Here is a 16,470-nt window from a genome sequence, read left to right as displayed (position 1 = left end):
TATTAGATTCCTGCTGGTTGCTTTCATGTACCGAATTTTGAAACAGCAAAGGGATGTATGAGACTTTAATGTTTTTTTTCTACATGCAACTTATTCTAATAACTTATTTCAGGATATGAAACCCCCCCGAAAAACTGAGAACAAAACTATTGTCTCTGTGAGAGAAATCTACATGTGCGTCTTCCTTGAAGGAAGCTTTAGCAACCTTTAAGAACAAAATGCTGGCTTTCTTGACAAGTCTGGCAGGCTTAGAAGTGGAAAGATCTAATATGTGGAACACCAGAGGCTTCGTACTTTAATACACACAGCCCGGGGAACCTCGGTCCTGGTTAGATATGTCTTCAAAGTGAGATGCTTTGCTGCAACCTTAAACTTTTTCCCTTTGCACAAAAAAAACTTGCCCAGATTTGATAGTACTTCAAGTCAGAAGTGATTGGCAACACTAGTGATGTGGATTTATGCAAGGATTCTGCTTTCGCTCGTGTTGGCAGTCACACGGTGGTGAGGACATGGTCTGCATGACTGAAAGATTGGCTGTCCTTCATCGGCTTCCCTCAGTCCTTCTGGGTGCTCACCAGAACAGGCAAGCGTGGCGTGGTGGCCCAATTTCACACAATGAATTGAGAAAGAATCGCACCCCACTCCGTACAAACAGTGTGGAATACGTCCCCAAAAGTTCCTGCAACAAACTGGGGGGAAGGCAGCGCCGCTGCAGATGTGGTAGTTTGGATTTGGCATTGTGATGTGTTCAGAGGTTGACGTGGCTACTGGAGTGCTGGGAGCCAGGTGCCATTCGCTCAGCTTAACCCTGCAAAGCTATGTTAATCTGACGGGAGAAAGAAAAATATTAAAAAGTAAAACAAGGGGAAATTTTCTCTAGGAAAACAATGGACTTAGCAGAGTGTAATAATTTCATTCCCTAGTCCTTAATTGCCATTTTCTATGCCTTACCGAAAATTTCTCAAAACAGTGACCTTACATAGATAGTTATGAAGTGGCTTGTGCCTTGAAAATAATAAAAGCTGGGTAATGACTAAATAGGCATGTAGCATCTATTTCTCTTCAACCTTCACGTATTTACCCAGTTCCTGTAACCTGGCTGCTTTCTCAGGGTTTATTATTACTTGCAGACATGCAAATAAGCAAGCTATTCCAAATTGCTCATCCTGGGGACACCCCGTACAACCAGGTTTGAATGTCTGATGGAGAGCCCCGACGCAATCTTTGTGTTTTAAAGAAAGGCAATACCCCTGCGGCTGGGTGACAAACGCATCTGGGTTGTGTTTCAGTGGTCAGAAGCCAAAGCGCATCCATCTCCTTCATGGCAGCGTGTGGAAAGCGCCGCGTGTTTGGTTGCGGTGACCCTTCCAGTGCCTAGTGCTTTTTGTAATAAAGATGTGTTCACTGTGAGATGGTGGCAGGAAAAAGAACTCCACCTCTTTATGGAGTATGGGAGAAGAACGCCAGCTTCCAAGGCTAATTTTCTGGACGCCGGTGGAATACGTTTGCAACATTGCCCCTGGCTCATTTCCAGGACTCTAACAGAGGAAAGGTTTTCAATTCCTTTTGTCTTTTCTTTCCCTTTCCTTTTCCCTTTCCTCTCTTCTCATTCCTTCCTCCCTTTCCTCCCTTCTCTTCCTTTCTTCTACGAACTAGTCAAAAAGACAATATGTGGAAAACCAACACCTTTATTCTTATTTTTTAACTGGAAGCAGGAAGTTTTGTAATTTTTTTTTTAAGAGTGAGATAGACACCAGAGTGGCACTCACCAGAGCTACTCTGCTTTCAGACCAGTTGATCTGTGCGCAGAACCGGGGCAGAGATTTGCCTCCGTGAGAAGGATTTTTCACAGATCTGTGTGGAGCCAAAGGTGGCTGCGGTCCTTGGCCGCTCCTGGCCCCCCCGGCAGCCCCCAGGATGGTGGGACCACGGCCCTGGAGGCCCATCATTCAACCCAGCCAGGGGCAAAGGGGGGATGAGCAGGAGGTGGCACAGGGCACCGCAGTGGTGCAGGAGGGTTTGCTCCTCTCTAGTCCAGGATTTCATCGCTGGGTCCTTCCAGCGTGGAGCGATGACCCAGTAACGTGGTGGTTGTAAGGGGGGCAAATGACCCACAGCCCGGTACGGGATGGATGATGGGGACCCAGCGGGCATCCCAGCCGGGTGGGCACGGTGGGGGAAGGTGGGTGTCAGACCCTGCCCGTCGGGGGTGCCGAGGTGGGGGGCAGCTCCCCTCGGGCTTCAGGACGGAGGAGACTCGGGGGGGGCTTATTGCTCTCTACAGCTGCCTGGCTGTAGGCAGGGGGGGTCGGTCCCTTCTCCCAGGTAAGTGACAGGACAAGAGGAAACGGCCTCAGGTTGTGCCGGGGGGGGTGTTAGATTGGGATTAGGAAAAACGTCTTCACGGAAAGGGTGGTCGAGCCCTGGAGCAGGCAGCCCGGGGAGGCGGTGGGGTCGCTGTCCCCCTGGAGGTGGTTAAAGGCCCCGCAGACGCGGCGCTCCGGGACAGGTTCAGCGCCGGCCCCGGCCGTGCCGGTTAACGGCTGCGCCCGGTGATGCTCGAGGTCTTTCCCAGCCCCGCGGTGCCGCGCCGCCCCGCGCTGGCGCAGGGGGGCACCGAGGGCCGAGGGACACCGCCAGCCCGCGCCGACCCCCGCTCTCCCGTGCCTTCACCGGCCTGACCCCCGCCACGCCCCGTAACCACGGCCCCTCATCGCGCTGCTGGGGGGGGAAGAGCCGGTGGGGCGATCTCCCGCTCCCGGCAGCCGCCCTGGAACCGGACGGACCCCCCCGCGGGCCCTCGGTCCGCACCGGCGGGGCGAGCGCTGCGGCGGGAAGGGACCCGCCCGCCCGGCCGCCGCTAACCCCGGTGCGCCGGCTGGCCGCGGCAGGGCGGGCGGGGCGGTGGCTCCCGGGGGGCGCCCCCCCGCCGCCCGGCGGTGCCGGTAACTGGGCGGTGCCGGGGCGGGCGGCGGCCAATGGCGCGGCGGGGGCGGGGCGGGCGGTGCAGGAACAACCCGGGAGGTGACAGCGAGGCCCCGCCCTCCCCGTGGCGAGCGGGCGCCCGCGGCGAAGATGGCAGAGGAGCGGCGCTGAGCGCCCCGCCGCCGCCGGGGGAGCGCGGTTGTCCCTGCGCGCCCCGCGTCCGCCAGGGGCGGCAGCGCCGGCGCCTGCTCGGAGGCGTGTGTGATGGTGCGGGCATGGCGGGGCAGCCGGCGGCCGCGGCGCTGCTGAGGCGGGGGGCGGCCGGTCCCGGCCCCGGCGGCGGTGGCGGCGGCAGCAGCGGCCAGCGGGCGCTGCCTCCCTCTCCCGCCCGCCCGGCGGCCGCCTCCCTCCGCCCCGGCCGGCGCTGAGGTAAAAGAGGGAGCGCCTCGCCGTGCCGTGCCGCCCGCCTCGCCTCGCCCCTCGCCGCCGCCGCCATGCTGCCCGGGGTGGGGGTGTTCGGCACCGGCCTGACGGCGCGGGTGATCGTGCCGCTGCTGAAGGCGGAGGGCTTCGCCGTGAAGGCGCTGTGGGGCCGGACGCCTGAGGAGGCGGAGGAGCTGGCCAAGGAGATGAGCGTCCCCTTCTACACCAGCCGCATCGACGAGGTGCTGCTGCACCAGGACGTCGACTTGGTCTGCGTCAACTTGCCGCCGCCGCTCACCCGGCAGGTCGCCGTCAAGACCCTGGGTGAGTGGGGGGCGCGGGCTCGGCGCGGCGCGGCGGCCCCCCGGCGCCCGGGGGTGCTGTGTGTTTGTTTTCCTCTGTCCCCCCCGCCGCCTCCCCCGGCTGTCCGGAGCGGGGCCGGCTCTCCCCGCTGCAGCAGGCCGAGCGGCGGCGGGGGGGAGGGGTGGGGGGCGCGGCGGCTGGCGGTGACACCCCCCGGCCCCTCACCCGGGATGCGGCGGTTAAACCTGGGTAGGGCCGGGCCTGGCGCCCAGCCCCACGGGGCGGGGGGGAGCAGGTGGCATCGGTAAGAACGTGAAAATCCCGGTAGGAAGGAGAAAACGGGCATCCTGCCGGCGGTTTCCATAGACGCCTGGCAGGGGAGCCGGGCATCGGTCCGGCCTCGGGGGGGCTGGGGGTGCCGGCTGCGAACCGGGGGGCCGGGCTGGGAGCGGAGGCAGCGGAGGGAACGTTTTTACACCCGCAGCTTCGTTACGATCGCGTACAAAGGGAAGGAGGGACCGGGAAAGTCGGCACGCACCGTGGCCAGCTGCTCCGCTTTCAGGCGTGCGAAAACGGGCCGCGTCTGGCTTTCTCTTCTGGGAGCGTAAGTCGGGGCTTTGCTCCGCCAGCTTCGTGATCCCGGCTCCTGAAATCCTGCTTTCACGTGGATTTTCGTGGGAGTGCCCTCCGGAGTGAGGAAGTCTTAATTTGTCCCTGCAAATAGAGGTGGGCAGGGGTAGCAGCGAGGGGAGGATGCCGTGAGTCATGGCTGGTGCGGCGCGGGCTGAGGTTGCCGAGCCGGGGTGGCTGCTTTGGCTATGTAGGCTGATGGCTATCGCTTTCAGCCTCGGAAACGTGTGTGGCATGCCCTAGTGTTACATTGCTACTAGCGTACTCATTAGAATTAGTTACCATTCAAACGCTGCTAATATCCCAGCCAGCTAGTGTTTTCAGCCTTTAAAATGAAGCAATTAAGGGAATTAAGGCAGTATCTAAAAATCCTCAAGTACAGCGTAGGCATTAGTCTGGAAGCCTTGCTCAGCGTTACTTGCCATACTTGGAAACGCTTGTCTTTGAGTCAGAGCGTTTGCTTGTCTTTAATACACTTCTGAATTTTTCCTCAAGATCCAACGCTTGCACCAGAAGCCTGACGTGCTTGCCAGAATGTTGTGGGAATAGATTTCTAATGTAGAAACACCCCCACCCCCACCCCAAAAAAAACCCAACATATAAAAGACAGCATCAAGGTAATGAGGATTTCCTGTTTGACATGCATGAGCTTGGCGACAATTGTGGCAGTTTTCCTGTGACACTCTTTCCTGCAGGTGTTGCTTGTGGAAGTGCCCCAAGCTTGCCCATGCTTTCAGAGGTAGAATCCCATGAGGTTTCAGGCAGACACAAGGCATCTGGTACAAGACCAAGATTTCTGAAATAATGAGAAACACAGTTGGTGTGATTTGTCCAGAGGGCTTAAAGTAATGTTATGTTTTGACCCTCTCAGTATTTGCAGCTAAAGAAGCAAAAAATCTGTTCCAGAACATGTGCTGGATTTACGAATGATGCTGACAATTGATGTAGCAGAGAAGCTACTGATAACTTGTTGTTGCAATCTGCTAACAACAGACTGGGGGGGGAGGGAAAAGGTGTTTTCTTCCTATTCATTAGTATTGTACCATTCTCAGTTCCCTTTTACCTCTAGTTAATTTGGTGTCCTTCTGTTCCCCAACGGCTGTTATTTCTGTGTTGCAGGGGTAGTAAAATATGTGTGAAAATGCATGGAATAGTTGAATAATCATGTTACAAGGTGATAATGTGCAACGTGATAATTTACACGGAATAATCATGTTACAAGGTGATAACGTGCAACATGTGATAGTTTTTATTTGTATATTACTTACAAGATTAGTATTGACAGAAATATCTTTTGGACTATAAATAACTCTTCCCCTAGTTATTTCAGAGTTAAATTTTTACTGTTTGGTGTTTTTTGGATTTTTGTGTGTGTGTGGGGGTTTGTTTTTGGTTTTTTTTTTTTTTTTAATTCAAGCATTGAGTCTATACCAGTGAAACTTCTTGCATGTTCATACAGGTGTAAACAGGGAGCTAGGGCAGTGGTTCCTGAACTGCTGAGAGGAATACCTTGTTGCTGGCAGCACCTTCTCCTGGTCCTGCTTATGCTTCATGGCTTGGGATCTGCGGTTCCCTGGAGTGATTATTTTGCTTTAATCGCTGATCTTTTCTGTTTTGAGTGGAGAGCGCAATTGCACTCATCAAGCAGGGGTTTAAAAGCCTGTGGTGAGCAGAGGCAATGTTGTATAGATTGAGGAAAGCAGAAGCTGGAGAAACATTTCTTGGTGTCAGGAAAGGATGTGGGTCTTTTCTTCAACTTTTTTTTTTTATTATTTTTAACCTCTGGAGATTTCACACAAATATTATGCAGCAGCTAATGATAGGACATAGACAGGGATACTAGAGGTTTTACTCATAGATGAAGGCTTCAGGATGTCTAAACATTATGCCCTGCATTGCAGCAGAAAAGGTTGAGAAAGAGATGAGTTATCCATTAATACACCCAGGTCTGGCTTCCATACGAGAGGAGACATATCTGGCCTGGGAGGAGACAGGGGCCAACTTTTCTTTCATACCTGTATTTTATTTTAAATGGGCTTGTTGCCCAAAGCTGTGTTTCCATTTGAGGAGGATTCATTATTAAAAAGTAAAAGCCTGAGGAAGCAGTTGGCGGTGTTTCTGTCGCCTGTCTAGAGCTGTGTATACACTGTGAATTTGCAGCATGTTCAAATCCACTCTGGCCTGTTTCTGGTGTGGGCTCTGGAGGTGAAGGTGGGGTGAAACAGGTGTCCCTGCAGCTGTGTTTAATTCTGACCATGCAATGGGGAAAAACTGAGTTGCTTTGTTTTCACTGCTGGGTCTGACATGTAGATGTGTTGCTGCTTGAAACACGTTTTTGGCACGGTGGCCCATCAACCACTACTAAAACACAAATGTGTGAATACACGCCCCAGCTGAGGAAGTCCCCAAACTGTGGCTTCCTGGAAGCTGTTGTGGGGAGAAAATGGGAGAAATACAGGTTTAAACTTGCCCTGTTAGCTTTTCCTCTAAGCCTCTACTCCTTGTCCCTTAGGAACAGGATTCTGAGCTGGGTCTGACTCTGTACGGCAGTTTTCTTAGGAGATACACCAATGTTGGGGAAGTGTCTGTAACAGACTCAAGACAGAACTGGCAACCAGGCTGGCTTGTGTGATGACAAAAAGCATGAACGAAACCTGTGGTGTTGTATGTGAAATACGCTGATGGCCTCTTTTACTTGTCTGCGAAAGGATCAAATTCCTTGCTCGCTTCTACAAAATGGGGCTGATCGACCCTTTCTCTTTCCTGCCTCGGGTCTGTCCAGCTCACTTAGGATGTCTCTTGTTAATTGCTGTTTGTACTCGTTCCCTGTAGCATAATGCAAAAACTAATGTCCCGACTGCCTGGTTGCTTGGTGGTCAAGAGAGATCAGTGGCTGAATGTTTAGGTAAGTGTAGGAAACAGTCCTAGTGTTGAGTAAGGGCGTTTTACCTTCTCATGGAGCTGAAAAGTTTAGCGTGTTTGCAGGAAGTGGTCTGCTTTTCCCCCTGCCCACATGTCTTGGCTATACAGTTGTGTCCCGAGCCTGATCAGGCATGGGAGATGCGTTTGCACGCAGGGACAAAATATGTCACCAGAGTGCCTATTTGTGCTCAGCATCAAAAGGGTGGCTGGTACAGACAATATGATGTGACCCTCCACCTAGTTCAGAACTGTCAACACATGACATGTCACGGTGTAATCCCTCCCCCTTGTTCAATTAAATATGACATTCTTCAGATCCTGACTGAAATGGTTGCCTTGCGTGACTAAATAGCTGCCACATCAGGTGAAGTGACTTACTGCAGGCAGTGCTGAGAAGTCCTTGATGACATTTCATCTCGGAGTCGAAGGCACGGATGTTCCTACGTGCCTGGTCCTGTTGGTGCTTGAGTCAAGTCAACTCGGCTAAAATGAACTTATTCCTGAGGATCACGTAAGTGTTTCTGGGGAGCAAATGTTTTGCTTTTGGGAAGAATCAAGTACCAGATGTTTTTAAAGCATGTCTCTGGAGATTCTACACTTTGTTCTATTTACAGTAGTTTTGCTTACTCTTTCATCTTAGCTTAAGGACAGGAACGCTGGGCTGTGTGCTGAATATTCACTACATGTGTTTGCAGCCATGTCTACATCGTATTACTTTTTAAAATGTTTACATTGTAGTAGTGCATGATAGGAGTCTCTTCTGCCTGGAGACTGTACAGAGTGACTTTCTCAGCCCTCCAGAAGTTGTTCCTCTTAAGGAGCACTTAAATTTGTTTGCTGGCTGGTACTTCTTCTATACTTGATTATGGTCATGAGGGAGCATCTTTATTTAGAGAGGAACATAAATAATACTGCTCAGATCCTTACCTTCCCACCCGTTCCCAGGAAGCACTGGCATCACACAGGCATGCAGTACAGGCCTGCTCTCCGGAATATGTTTGTGAGAATTCCTTGTTAAAGCACTGACAATGTTATTGCTGGATCTTCCTCTCTGAAGTGGGAGGAACGTCAGCTGCAGTGAAGTAATTCACAGATCTGATGCAATTGCTAATTAATTTCTGCATTCCTTTGCATCCATGCAAGCCAGGCAGAGGTTACAGGGTTGTAGGGGTGGATAGAGCTTTGTCCAGGGTTTGTAAATTGGTTGGGATCCTTTGGGAAGAGATGTTCTATTAAGGGGGAAACATTATCATGATTATTTATTATTAATAGCAATGTAATATCTGTCCTGCGATATTGAGTTTAAATTCGACCTAACAGCAGTGACTTTCAGCAGAACACGCTGCTGTGCTTGGAAGGCGGATGACTTTGCAGCATATTAAATGTGAATTATGGTCATCGTGTTGCAAAAAAAGTCAGATGAAGTGCTGTCTATCTTTAATCAGCACAGCTAGCAAAGGCTATGGTGCCTTTTTTTGCATGTATTAGAAGGTCAGTCCAAAGAGCCTGCTGGCAGTTGGCTGCAAGTCTTCTTCCTGCTGGAGAGAAGATGGTGTTCCACAGAAAATGGCACCTAGCTCTGCCATCAACCTTTTTATCTCACTACTGCAGACCTTTAATTCCGGTGTTATTACTGTAAAACTCCTGCAGTGGGAGCATCCACAGATATTGTGGGATTAGGCCTCCGAGATGGTTAAAGAACACTGTTCAGATACTGTTTAAAAACCCAAACAAATAAAAATAAATTTTAGAAAAACAGACACCCCTCTGCCCATGTTTCCTTTCTGGCCTTCAAAGGTGTGTTTTAATTTTTCCCAATTGCCCTCTTCTGTCTGAAAGTAACCACCAGTTCAGTGTTGGTTGCAGTTGTAAGTTAGCCTGGAAGTCCAATATGGACCAGACTTGGGGTTACTGGGGCACTGAGCTCATGCCGTGATGATGCACTCAAATTCGCCAGACTGCGGAACAGCCAGTTGCGATTGAAATGGTTGTATTAAACAGTATTGGATGTTAGCATGAAGGCCACCATTGTGATCCTGTATCCAGTTGGGTCAGTTCGCATTGCTGCAGTTTTATCTGTACGGTTGTAAAACAGCATGCCTGGCCTTGGGGGGGTCCCAAAAGCCTGCAGAGATATGTTGCTGTGTTGCTGTCTCCGGACCAGCGTGGGCAGCTGAAGCAGGATGGGCTGGACCTCTTGAGGACTGCTGCAGGTCTAGCCTTGTGCCCACTCAACCAGAGGCTGTAGGGATGGGTGGAAAGCAGCATCTCTCAGGTTCAGGAAGTTGCACCCCCTGTCAGAGGTTACCGTGCCCTGTAGGTGCACTGGCTGAATCAAATGCGTGCCCAAGCCCTCAGACACTCTACTTCTCCCTGTGATTTAAATGGCAAAATGTGATGCTGGAGCAGGGATGCCCTCCTTCCGTCTGCTCGGCTGTCAGCAGCTTGGACCTTTGGCATAGGATCAGTGAAGGAAGCGAGAGCAGTGCAAGCCTCTGCTGCCGCCGATGTTTGGTCTGTCACGCTTTGGTAGGCAGAGCCTGTGGTCAGGGTGGTGATAAGTTGATTAGAAATCTGACTTTCTTTTAAATATAAAAGTAGGGGTGCACTACATTTTTTTTATTATTATTATTATGTGGGCAAGTCCTTACAGCCTTTTTCTGTTTCACTGCATGTTGAACGCTTTTCTTCTTGCACTATTCTGGTCTTGTCTTTGGTGTTAGCAATGGTGGTAAATACAGCTATTTTTCCTACCATTTGTGGTACTGGAAACTCAGCTGTTCAAAGACTAGTGCGCTCTAGTGCTATTCTAGCACAGGCCCTCCCAGGGCATCCCTGTCAGCGTTAGCAGCGCTACACTAGCGTTAGCAATGCCGTAATGGGTTGATTGGGTGTTGAAAATGACTGAAAGAGGTAAGGAGCTCTCTTAAGCGTGGCTTTGTGCATGCGTGTCTAGCCCTGTGGCTGTGTTAGTGAGGATCATCGTTTGTATTTCTTTTGCCAGCACAGTTGGTAGAGTGGATATCACGCAGACAGTGTCTTGTGCAACCTCTTTTTTTTTTGTTAAAAAGGCACAACTGTGCTGTGGATGCTGTTTCACCAACAGAAAATGTGTAGTGTAGCTTTCTGGTATGAGAAGATGAGAGAAGGTCCTGATAAAAGGTGTGTTTATACAGTTAGAGCTCTGCCCAGGCTAAGTATAGTAATTATTTAGCTTCTGGAGTAAATTATTGAATTCCTATAACATGGGAACAGCAGAAACCAGATCTTTTATTCTTCTTCTTACTTTATTGCATAGCCTTGTGCCTTTATTCTGACAGACAGCAGCCACTGTGACACCTGCTGAGGTGGTACAGAGCTGTCTGATGCCTCTTCAACAGACCTTCCCTCTGTGACTTTGTCTTGTTGCTCGTTTCTGGGGACTTGTGCTGCTGAGGGCTCAGTGGTGTAGGTAAAGGAAGGACTTGCATCCTACTTCTGTTGTTCATGGTTTTGGAAGAATACTAAATAATAGGGGAATTAAGAATGTGTGGATAAATGCAGAGAAAGGAAAGTATGCTGGGCAAATAAAATCATTAGATTTTCAAGCTTTCCACTGTTGCCTCTCTTCTTTCTCTCTCTTTTTTTTCTTAAAACCCTCTCGTGCCCAAGATTGACACTAGATGATGGAGAGATTTACTGTATGACTCCAGACATAGATAGTAGAGTACAGCCCCTGATGGAGGAGGCAGGGTAAACACTCTGCCAGATGCCAAATACCTTATTCTCTCTGCTTTTGTTTGGGAACAATGTAAACTGTGTCGAAGCATATTTCAACTTACTGTCCTTCTCTTTGTGCAGTAGGTTCTGGCCCTTTAGCATAGTGGTGACAAAGCACCAAGGATGAAAATAGAGTTAAATTTCTGGGATGGCCAAGATTGGTGTTTTTCACAGGCTGCTGCAATGCAACACCACCTTTCCCTATTAATATCTGTTTGCTACAGCGTTGTCCGGAATTGCTATGAATTGTTCTGGTTTCCTCAAACCACCAAAGCAGAATTGTTCACCCTACTGCTTTTTGTTTGTTATTCATATAAAAACCTCTTAGATTGTAAGAGTCAGCTGTCAAAGCCAGGGACTTAATTTACAAGGTTAGCATGCATGCAGGTAACAAAACCACACTCCTTACAAAAAAATGATCCCAGTTCCGAAGTCTTGATTTAAACCAATTGATTTAAATGGCTGTGTAATTAAACAGGAACAATCCCTTGTGTAGGTTCCTTAAATTGATTTAAGGCCTGGTCAGCACATAGATTTTTGTACCAGTATAATTATGACTGCAAGGGGTATGATTTCTTTAATGTAATAATTACTGTGTGGCCATTAGAAGTGCAGCTGGTGTGACTCCTGGTGTGAATGCTGTTCTGCTGGCATAATGGCATCTTTATTTGGTGCAGGCATAAATTCTGTTGCATATATATTTAAAGCATCCAGCTGGTATAAATGTATCTGTTTTACTACCTCTAGGTATATTGGTACTGTACTCTTCATAAAGGTGGTTGATGTATTGAAGTTGTTTATTGTTGTGGGCACTGGGAGGAATCCCGCTTGGCTTTTGGGTCATTGTGAGTTTGGAGGCCTTTGAGCAAAAGTCCCTAAAAGGTCTAAAGAGTTTTTCTGTGCTTGTTCAGGAACTGGCTATGCTAAAAAATGTGATGGTGAAGAGCAGAGGAGGCTAGGCCTTGCTGCATCACACAGGCGGCACTGACCGCCAGTGTCAGGCAAGACTAGTGCACCTGGCAAGCCTGAGTGTAATTACCCTTGAGCACCACGGATGCCTCTTATAGCTGCACTTTCCGGATGGTGGAACAGGCGTCCAGGGTGGCATAAACGCCAGATCTTCTTAATACACAGGTCTGACCCACAGGGTAACAGGAATTGTGGAGAATGAGAGTTTTCTCTCTTTCCAAAGGATAGGAGGAGGTATAGCATCCTTTCAGCCCAGCCAGGGCTAATGACGGAAGTTACTATTTATCAGGTCTAAACTCCTACATATGAGCGTGGTAAAGAGAACAGAAAATGAGAACACTGTGAGGAACTTGGTTGCTAGTAATATAAGAATAAACATAATGATTTAACACAGGGAGTAAAATTGCTTTTGTCATTTGCTGCTGTGCTAGAGTTTAATCTCAGGGTGAAAACCAGTGCCTTCAATTCCATCGCAGCAGCAATCACAGCTTTAGTGAAGCAGATGGAGGTGGAAAAAAAGGTAGCAACTTTGTTTTGCATTCTGACATTACCATGGCTTTTATCAGCAATAAAGACCCTTGTTTTGGCACTTCCTTGCAGCGAATGTTTGGCAGTCTTCAGCTCTCCCATCTGGCCATTTTTTGCCAGGAAATACCCAGAAGGGAGGTCGTGGTTGAATTAAATACTGTCTCTAGGGTATTGGGCTTCACATGGCTAATGAGAAGCCTTAACATAGAGAGCTTTTCAAAATCCAAATAGAGTCAAGCAAGATAAAATAGTAGTTATCCTTGCTGTGCTGGAGTGATGTTGCTTAAAAATGTGAAACTGAAGGCCGGACTGAGCACTTGGAACTCTTTCTCTTTGTGTCTATACATATGCATTAGATACAGTTCCATATATGTATAAAATTTTAAAAAAACAACATTAAGGTGAAAAATACATAATTAAAAATTCCTGGAAGTCCCTCCCCTTCCTTCACTTCCTCAGCCCATAAAAGACAATGCAACTGTGGCTGTTTTGGGGGGGGATAGGAACGGGGAGAGAGAATAACTCTGAGAACATCTGAAACAGTTGCGGTCAAGCTTGTGCACATTAAAATAAATTCCAGAAATGTGCCTGAAAGATGTGTGTAAAAGCTCAGATTCTGATCCTGCTTGCTCTGCTGTAAATGCCAGTGAAGCTCTGCTGGATCAAGGGAAATAGGTGAAATTTGTGATGATGTTACTGAAAACACATTGTGGCCTGAAAGAAAAACTAACCATGCCGCAGGGAGAGGAGCCTGGCCTTGCAGATCTGTGTCCTCTCGGCAAAGGCACTTCTGTCAATTTAAGAAATGATTGGTGGGAGTCCTGGGACATGGTTCTGCAAACCTTTGCTTATTAAGTAGTCTCCTTGAAGACAAAATCCCTGATTCCTTTCAGGGAATATTTGTCAGGTGCAATAATTCACTTGAGTAGGAAATTGCTCGCAAACTGCTTTTGTACCAGTTCATCAAAAAAATCCAAAGACGTAGCTAGATCTGTGCGATTTCACAGCTCGATGTGGTTGTGCTTCTATAAGATGTTACAGCGGCATGTCTGCAGGAATGAAAAATAAAATGGAAAATATTTGGAGCAGAGGTGCTTAGAAATTATAGACTTTCGTAGGCTATGGCTAACACTAGATGAGTGTGACAGAGCTTGAAGAACTCTTTTGTGCCTTGCTGCTTGACTTGAAGGATCTTGACAGTTTAGCATTGTGAAAGATGCTTTGTGGTTAAACAGTATGAGATGCTCTGATAAAGACTTGTTTCTCAGGCAGGGTGCTGAGCAGCACTCCCTGAGACTAGTTTGTGGATGTGGTATTAAACAAATACATCAGGAGGTGTCCCAAATTTTGTATCCTTGGTTAACAGGCAGGACTCGTATTCATGTTGCTGAAGAGTTCTGCTTAAAAATCTGTGTCATGAGATGCTCGTTTTGCAGGGGTGATGTCTTTGCTAAACTAGCCAAAGTACATTTGGACATGGTTTATGACTAGTGGCATAGCTAGAGAGAACCATTTACCTGAAGTGTAATGCTGGCTGTAATTTGTACTGGACTCCACCATCTAACCGTTAGGAAAAAGTGCTTTGATGTGTCATATGCCTAAAATAAGCAAAGTCTTAGGTTCACAAACCATCTCACTATCTCATATATGCTGATCCGTTTGCTTGTGAGATTCAGTGCTAGCTAGCAGACTTATGTATGCCTTTGATTGTCTTGCAGCTCTTCATATAAATTTAATTGTGTTGGTAATGTGTTTGTTGTAGTTTGAAATTGCATATTTGTTCATGTAGGCAAAAGTGATCCTTCATCAGGCCTGATGTGCACAGATGTTTCGGCAGCTGCTGAGATCATGCCTGCTGCCATCTGTGGGCAGAGACACCTGACCCCTTACATGTCAGTTGGTGACCAAGTTGTTGCATTATACTCATGGCATGCGTTTGATGAGACTCGTATCTGCTCTAAGCAAGAGTGGCATGATTGAGAATAAGCTGGAGGGTTGCTGTCCTGAGCTTTCATTCTCCGTAACTTAGATTGTGTATTTTAATTGGGTTGTACTTACCTGCCTTCCTCAAGCTGGTTTCATCTTTCAGGATTCCTAAAACTACAGACTGGGGATGTGGGAGCACAGGGGCGGTTAAGAGGCTTCCTGAAGTCTGAAGAGACTTGGGGAACTGGTGGCAGGGACAGAGGCTGGGTCCTCTGATGTCTGCCCATTCCTTTCACTGCAGGACCTGCCACAGCCAAATGCCGGTGAAGGGGATGGTGATGATGCCAAACCACATCTGAGCTGCTGGAAGAGGGCCAGTCTCGGTCACGCTTTTCCCTGGATGGTTGTGCAGGTGGTCTAAAAACTAGAGTGGGAGGAGAGGAGTGGGGATGCTGCAGGGAAACGCAGTGCCCAGTTGAAAATAATCTCTGAGCTCCTCTTGTTGGTGTAGCTTTTTAATGTCTGTGGGGCAGCTTGTGAAGGAATTGCAAGGACGGTTGGAGAGACTTCCCTTGGGGAATATGGCTGGCTGGGATTGAGTCATCCATGGCTGTGTCATTTGAGGATTGTATTGGGCACTGAATACTTTGTGCGTTATTAATGCCAGTAATCATCTTTCTAGTGTTGGAGCTTTATTTAACATATGCTAAAAAAATATCTTTTTAAGCCAGCTTGCTGTGAGCAGTGATGGCTCAGCAGCTGGGAGACTTGTGTATTTTATTTTTAATGAATTATGGAGTTTCTCTTTATGTGTTATGGCCCTCTGCACACTGGGAACCCCCTTTCTTCAGCAAATGAGCAGGGCCTTTCTGGGCTGACTGAAGCAACTGCCTTTTTGGAAGGCAGACAATAGCATACACTTATGTAGCATTGGTTGCAAATACAACCTTGAGCATCAGCTTAAGCTGATGTGAGCAAGTTCAGATTTGCAGCTGCTATTAGGAGGTGCTCAGATGTAAAAAGATACTTGATTTCAGGTCTGGGTGGTTTTTTTCAGCCTTTTAGAGTGCTTGTCTAGGGCCTCTTGCATCAGGCAGGCAGAATCGTCAGAGAGCACTGGTTGAAAGCAAGTAAGGTGCTGGTAGTTGCTGGAGTTGTCATGTACTGGCTCAGTGTTACCGTATTTGCAGGGAATTTGTGCTAGATAGAATTGCACTGGGGCCGTGTGTGATGTCTTTCCCTTTCTGGCTACATCTGTGTTTTAGTGAGTTTCACCAAGTTGGTAAATGGGCAGGGTATTTGAAAACATTTCCTTTGCTTGGTGCTGAAAAGAAAATTGTAAGGTGATGCTCCAACTGCTGAATCAGATTTTGGGAAATCATTAAATCCCTTGAAGAGTCTTAAGTGTAATGTCACAGGTGGGATATTAACTGGCCTTGTAAGCTCTTCGGTGTAATGAACAAGGAGTGGATTTGAAGGCTTTTGCTTACTTCCATGAGGAATTACTCTCACATCTTCTTTCACTAAAAAGGACACATCAAAGAATTAACTGTACAGGAGATGCCTCTGCTGTAAGGTTAACTTCATAGCATAGAAGCTTAAGAAACTGGTTTTTTTCTCCTAAAAGCACTGAAGGACATGGCTTTGCCCTCAGTATTTCTGAGGACTGTGTGTTTTCAGAGTCCTCCTGGCAGATAGTATCCGTGCTGGTAAAGTTTTGGGGTCACAAGTGTCAGATGTTTGCACCGCAGCTCTGGACCAGGCAAGGATGATGGATACTTGTGGGTTTTTACAACTGTCTGTCTGGTCTAAGTACACTAGCCTGAATTCCATGTGGATTATGTGGCGCTTACAGCTGGGACCTCTGCGTGTAGGTACCAAGCAGATCATATGGATTATATTCTTGTGATGGTAAATATATGTAGATATTCTTTGCCTGTGTATCAAAACATCTCTAAAACAAACTTTGGATGGGCTTGTGCTGGGGCGATAGGCTTGTGAATTTGCTGCAGCTGTTAATGCAGGAAAAACTGAGAGCCTTATATTCTTCAAGTCCTGCTATTACATAAAAATAGGTGAATTTGC

At 48.2% G+C, this 16,470-nt stretch overlaps 1 protein-coding gene across 2 annotated transcripts in view; it reads left to right on the top strand.

Annotated features, from left to right (window-relative positions):
- Positions 1-3,033: 3,033 nt before the first annotated feature.
- Positions 3,034-16,470, top strand: part of GFOD1 (Gfo/Idh/MocA-like oxidoreductase domain containing 1) — a 75,070-nt gene continuing 61,633 nt past the window's right edge. The window contains exon 1 of one of the 2 annotated variants that reach the window (XM_056330032.1): positions 3,034-3,672. In XM_056330032.1, the coding sequence (XP_056186007.1) occupies positions 3,420-3,672 (253 nt within the window). In that variant the 5' untranslated portion in view covers positions 3,034-3,419. Of the gene's footprint in view, positions 3,673-4,067; positions 4,378-16,470 lie in introns of those variants that run through there. The other variant, XM_056330033.1, reaches the window with a different exon arrangement.

Source organism: Falco biarmicus, chromosome 3 (genome assembly GCF_023638135.1).
Source record: "Falco biarmicus isolate bFalBia1 chromosome 3, bFalBia1.pri, whole genome shotgun sequence".
Classification (NCBI taxonomy): domain Eukaryota; kingdom Metazoa; phylum Chordata; class Aves; order Falconiformes; family Falconidae; genus Falco; species Falco biarmicus.
Note: the sequence above shows the minus strand (reverse complement) of the source record. Positions and strands in the feature narration are given on the sequence as shown.